At 36.2% G+C, this 5834-nt stretch overlaps 1 protein-coding gene across 1 annotated transcript; it reads right to left on the minus strand.

The window, feature by feature from the left end:
- Positions 1–2754: 2754 nt before the first annotated feature.
- LOC112805308 (uncharacterized) lies at positions 2755–3559 on the minus strand. The gene is made up of 2 exons (XM_025847705.1): positions 3513–3559; positions 2755–3445 (listed from the first exon to the last, which is right to left on the minus strand). Exons 1-2 carry the CDS (start codon positions 3557–3559, stop codon positions 2755–2757), a joined length of 738 nt encoding a protein of 245 aa, XP_025703490.1.
- Positions 3560–5834: the final 2275 nt, after the last annotated feature.

Raw genomic sequence — 5834 nt, forward strand, 5'->3', positions numbered from 1 at the left:
TATGAACTATTTTAATATAGTTAATCTTTCTTTTTTTTTTTTAGATAATTCGATCAAAGTTCAATACATATAATTATATAAAGCTATAAAGTACAGCATCAATCATAAAATAAAGTAAAACAATTATTACACTAGGATATTACTCTAATTTTTTAGAACCAATATGCACCTTCTCCTACTACTTCAATGCCTAGAGTATTTTATGATCACTTTCAATTTTAGACAACCAACATAATAAAAGTCATTCTGTGTTAGTTTTAAATTCATAAAGCAATTATGAATAAACTTATTTTTTAAGAACAGTTTACTTGAATACTCTAGAGCTTTATATTTAGAATATAATTATCTATTGTTGGTTCAAAAATCACTCTTGCTTTTATCTTGTATTCGTAAAGATATAAAACTTCTTTCTTGTAAACAAAAGAACAAATAAAGTGGGTAAGATGAAGTCCAATGCAATAAAGTAATATTTATCTCATTCACTAGGTAAATGGATTCAAAATGAGAAAGCACTAACTAATGGATAAATAAATTTAGTTATATATTTAGATTGTGAGACTATTCTTATTACACCGTGAATAACTTTTTTTACTTCAGTACTTCAAAACCAAAAAATCCTAAAAATCACAGCTTGTCACAAATTAAGCACAAAAAAATGATGGAAAAAGTTAGAGGTACAAGTTCTGAAATGCAAACAAGAAGCAAAGTGCTACTCAATACTTTCTTACAATTAGAGAATATAGGAACTGCAACCTAGCTTCTTCATGCACCTTATCATAATAAACACAAGTTTATAACAAGGAACACCATCTTACACCATCTTGAAGGTAAAATATTAACATCATTCTCGTTTTACTAACATCTAAAGTTTGACAAATTTTACAAGCAACTTAGGTTCTCTTGCTACAATTCACACTTCATTTTCAAGATTTTTTCAAACTAGTATTCCTAGAATATTTGTATTATATCAAATACTACCAAACATTATCGAAATTTCAGACGCTAGTTAAAATGTTGCATGATAAATTTCATGTTCCAGATATAAGGGTGGATGCTTCACGGACCAAGTGAAAGCCATGAAATGTATTCCTCATAAATACTTAACATCTTATGCCATTGTCAACTAAAGAGAAACAATTTTAAATAGTTCATCAATCTTTACTGGTCAGAAACATGTGTTCATGGATACTCAAAAATTATTGCAAAATCCATTGAAGAATTTCACTTTTGTTACAGTTGACTGGACAAGCATTGTCTATTTACATATATCATTACATAGATAGAAATACTGAGTTAGGTACAAGTTATACTTGCATCGAGTCTCAAATTTATCATGAAATCCTACCAAAACAAGGGCATCCAAATTCACATAATTTTCATAGAAAAGACAATAAAATAAAATAAAATAAAACCTTATAAGAGTAGTTCGCAAGGACAGAGGTGCGAGAGAAGGACCGAGACCGAAGTTAGTAGTGAGGAAGAAGAACAAAGAGGCAATATATAAAAAGAGAAGAGGGGAGGAGGAATGCTAAAAAGGATTGTCTCATCTGGGGAAGGATGAAGAATGAATGATAAACCCTAGCAGAGGTAACTGATTTATCTCTTAAAAATTTTGATTGAACGAAAAAGAAAATGTGTAAAAAGTAAAAAATAAAGAGGCAAATTTTAATTATTGGTTTTTCCAAAAAACAAAAAAACAGGGTCTAATTTATAAATATTTTTATGTTGGTTAACCTTACTCCCACATAAAAGTGGGAGTAACAAATCCGTGGCCCTTTATATATTATTTAATTATTAATTCTATCTTCTATTTTATAAATTATTACTTTATTATTTATCTATCATTTTTACTAACGATGAGAAAGAAACAACAATGAAATAGATCTTCTATTAATCGTGACCTTCATAAATATTTTTGTAATACGAATCAACGAGTTTTTTCTAGAAAAACTAGAAAATCGTGTTCTTTGGTAATTCAATGGATTGAACGTCCAACACAATCAATTCAATATAGTACGATTCTTCAAAATTCAATGGTTACAATCGATTTAATTGCTCTATGGAATATAAATTTTTTTTATTCAATCGATTGGTAGTGTTGCCCAATCGATTGAATTTCGTAAAATAATAAGGATATTTGCTTATTCAATCGATTTGCATGGTAACACAATGCGATTGAACTGTAGGATGAATTTTTTTAAAATTAAATCAATTAGTTTTGTAACACAATTCGATTGAATTTTGTACGTGATTAAGGTATTTTCATATTCAATCGATTAGTATGATAATACAATGGATTTTTTAGTTTTTCAATATTTTTTAAGAATTTTTTAAGATTTTTAAAGTCTTTTAAAATTTTCTAAGATTTTTTAGGGTTTAGGATAATCTAAGTTTGTATCTAATTTGTTATAGTCATGCAAAAACAATGTATCCAATTTGTATATATAAAATTTTATTTTATTAGTTATGGCAGTCTCATCGTATTAAAAGTATATGGATATTATTTAAAGTATAATTTTCAATATTAAAACTATTCAATGAGCTACGATTAAATAATAATAAAAGTTATAAATTTTCGAAATAAAAATAAAAAAATTTCATGTTAAAAAATTTTTTATTGGCTCATGGTTCACTTTGTTCTGAATTTTTCTGTGTTTTTTTCTTCAATTATTAGCCTTTACACTTCGTATTCCGTCATTTTTGTTCACTGTTTCTGTTTTTTTTTCAATTTTTTTAAAAAATTTCTTTTTTTTTTTATTTTGATAAAGTGTGGGTGCTTGAGCAGTTATACAAAATGGGATATGAAGTTTCATACTCCACTACATGAGTTACGCCTTCCACAATGATATGCTTGATCATTGGCAGTCCTAAATTTATTTGAACACATACTCGGGCATATCGTCCTCTCTCAGCCAACTTAGTGGCTAAGTCCACTTTGATGGGGACTCCTATTGCAGAAGCAATACGCATCATGACTTGTTCCTGATAGCACCAGATTGGGAGCCCCGAAATCCGAACCCATACAAGTGTAGACCCGAATGATTCCTCACATGACCGAAAATCTATATCCCACGGTTTTACAGCAACATAGTGTCCCTCAATCAACCACGGGCCACCAAGCATGACCTTCTCACGATCTTCACCTGCATCGAATTTTACCATGAAGTACCCAAACCCCACATCAAGCAGATCAAAGCCACCTTTGATGCGCCAAACCATCCGAAGCTTGTGTGAAAGAGCTGTGTAACTATAATTTTTATCAAGAACCTTTATCACCAAAGCTTCTCGATAAGGCTCTGCCAAACAAAGCTTGGCTTCTTCAGTGAAGTTTACACATGGAGGTTGGGGATCGCCCTGCTTGCCCACCACTGTCGCTATACTATCCCCAGATAGAGATCCTGCAAGTGCAAAGGCTTTCGATTTCTCTGGACCAATGACTTTATCTCTAAAGGAGATCTTTGTAGACTTTGAAAAACCCTCCCCTGAAAAACCCTCCTTGGCACCGGATGCACCCCACCCACACTCTCTCCCTTATCTCTTCCGACAGCATGGCCGCCATCCTCACTGTGTTTCGCCCTCAAACACTCGTTCCCCCTTAATTTGTAACTCTTGTGCACGTTATGGTCACGATATGGAACAGTGCTTGGGTAAAGACTCTAGGGAAGGAAAGAGTGCTGATTCCGATGCCACCAAGCCACGAGACGATACAAAGGCAGTGCCACATCCTGAGACCAAAATTCACAATTCAAATGAAGTAGAACCTGATGTGGTAGGTGGCGTTACTGGCGAGAATCCTGCACCGAGTTTACAAAAGGATTTAAAGGCTAATAATTTGGAAAGAAATAATGTTGAGGAGGCTTGCATGCATGATGAACCAGGCTGGGAGCAAGTTGTGAGAAAAGGTAAAACCAAGCTGGGCCAGAAGCAATCTAACAAGGTCCAAAGAGGCACTCAATCCAGAACCGATTCGGATAGAGTAATCAGGCCGACCATCCACTTCTCTCACACGAGTGGATCCAGCTCTTATCGCGCCAGGGTCGGGTCACGAGTCAAGGTCGGACACAGCGCTTTTCGTGTTGGTGAGACGTCGATCTCCTCAACCCGACACACCCCAGTGCCTTGCGGGTCCTCTCTCCGAAAACGACCAAGGTCGGGGTCCCTACAGAGCTCGCCAGTTAAGAAGAATGGAGGCACGGTGGTGGAAGCATCGTCATGTCTTCCTGCAACCGTGAAGGAGGATGTTACCGTGGCGGTTCCATTGGTGAAGAAAGGCGCGTTGCCGGCTGTTATTGCGTCGGTATGCGAGAATAAGGAGACATTCCATGGAGATCCGGAAAACCTGAAGGTCACGGGAGTCACTTCTGCTGGGCAAGCCTCGGTTTGAGGTTGGTGAAGCACTTTGATTTCCTTGTTTTATAATTTTATATTTTATATTATGGATAGCTTAAATATAATAGTTTGGAATATTAGGGGTGCTTCTAATAAGTTAGCCCGGGTAAATTGTAAAGAGCTGGTTAGAAAATTTAAACCTGTAATTTTTATTGTGGTTGAAATTCATTGTCCTTTTCAACACTTGAAACTGTTCTGGGAAAGACTTGGTTATCACCCTATTGGTATAGTGGAGGCGTCAGGACATAAGGGGGGTATCTGGTTCCTTTCTGCAATGCAGGGTATTCACTGCAAATGGGTTGATGCTTTCGATCAGTGTGTTACAATTGAGGTTCAGGTAAATAATGTGATTTGGAGGTGCAGTGGTATCTATGGTAGTCCTCAATTTAATACCAGAGTTCTGCTATGGGATTATCTTGTTACTCAGTCTTCGTCTTTCTGCGGGCCATGGATTGTTCTTGGTGATTTTAATGAAGTACTATTCTCTCATGAATCTAAGGGTTGTCTCTTCTCGAGTCGTCATGCAGATCGGCTTGCTACATCTCTAGGGGATAGTAATCTCTTTGACTTGAAGACTATTGGAAGACGGTTTTCTTGGTACAGAAGGGTTAAAAATGGTGTTGAGGTGGCGAAAAAACTTGACCGGGTCTGTATCAATAGTGGCTGGCTATCTCTCTTTCCAGAGGCTTATGTAGAAATTTTAAATAGGCTTCAGTCTGATCATTGTCCTATCCTAGTGCGCTGTGCAGGTCGTCCCCAACCGAAAAAGAATAGACCTTTTCGGTTTATTGCGGCTTGGACAACTCATCCAGAGTACAGAAATATTGTGAACCAGTCATGGCAGGCTGGCTATAGAGAGATGCATGGCAAGCTTTCAGAAGTGCAGAAGAACTCTTTGGAGTTTAATTCTAAAGTGTTCAGCAACATTTTCGTTAGGAAATGCAAATTGGAGAGACAGATTAATTTCCTTCAGAAGCGACTTGAAGTAATGGAGGATTTGTCTATGCGGCAAAAAGAAAAACAACTGATTGAGGAATTTAATAACACGCTTGTGCAGGAGGAACTTCTATAGTTTCAAAAATCCAGAGAGTAGTGGGTAAAATTTGGGGATAGAAATACCAAATTCTTTCATGTCCATACTCTTGCGCGGAGAAAACATAATAAGATTCGTGGTCTCTTTCTTCAAGATGGGGTATGGGAAACGGACCCGGATGTCCTTAGAAGGGAAGCTGAATCCTTTTATAAACACCTATTCTGCCAGTCGGAGGATGTAGACTTAGGTTGTCTTGGTGATGTGCCGCTACCTTCCTTGAATGATGAAGCCTGTTGTAGCCTCATAGCGCTAGTTACTCTGGAAGAAGTTAAGTCGGCCGTTTTCAGTATGCATTCTTTTAAGGCGCCGGGCCCTGATGGGTTTCAAGCTTTATTCTTTAAAGAATACTGGG

Source organism: Arachis hypogaea, chromosome 6 (genome assembly GCF_003086295.3).
Source record: "Arachis hypogaea cultivar Tifrunner chromosome 6, arahy.Tifrunner.gnm2.J5K5, whole genome shotgun sequence".
Taxonomy (NCBI): domain Eukaryota; kingdom Viridiplantae; phylum Streptophyta; class Magnoliopsida; order Fabales; family Fabaceae; genus Arachis; species Arachis hypogaea.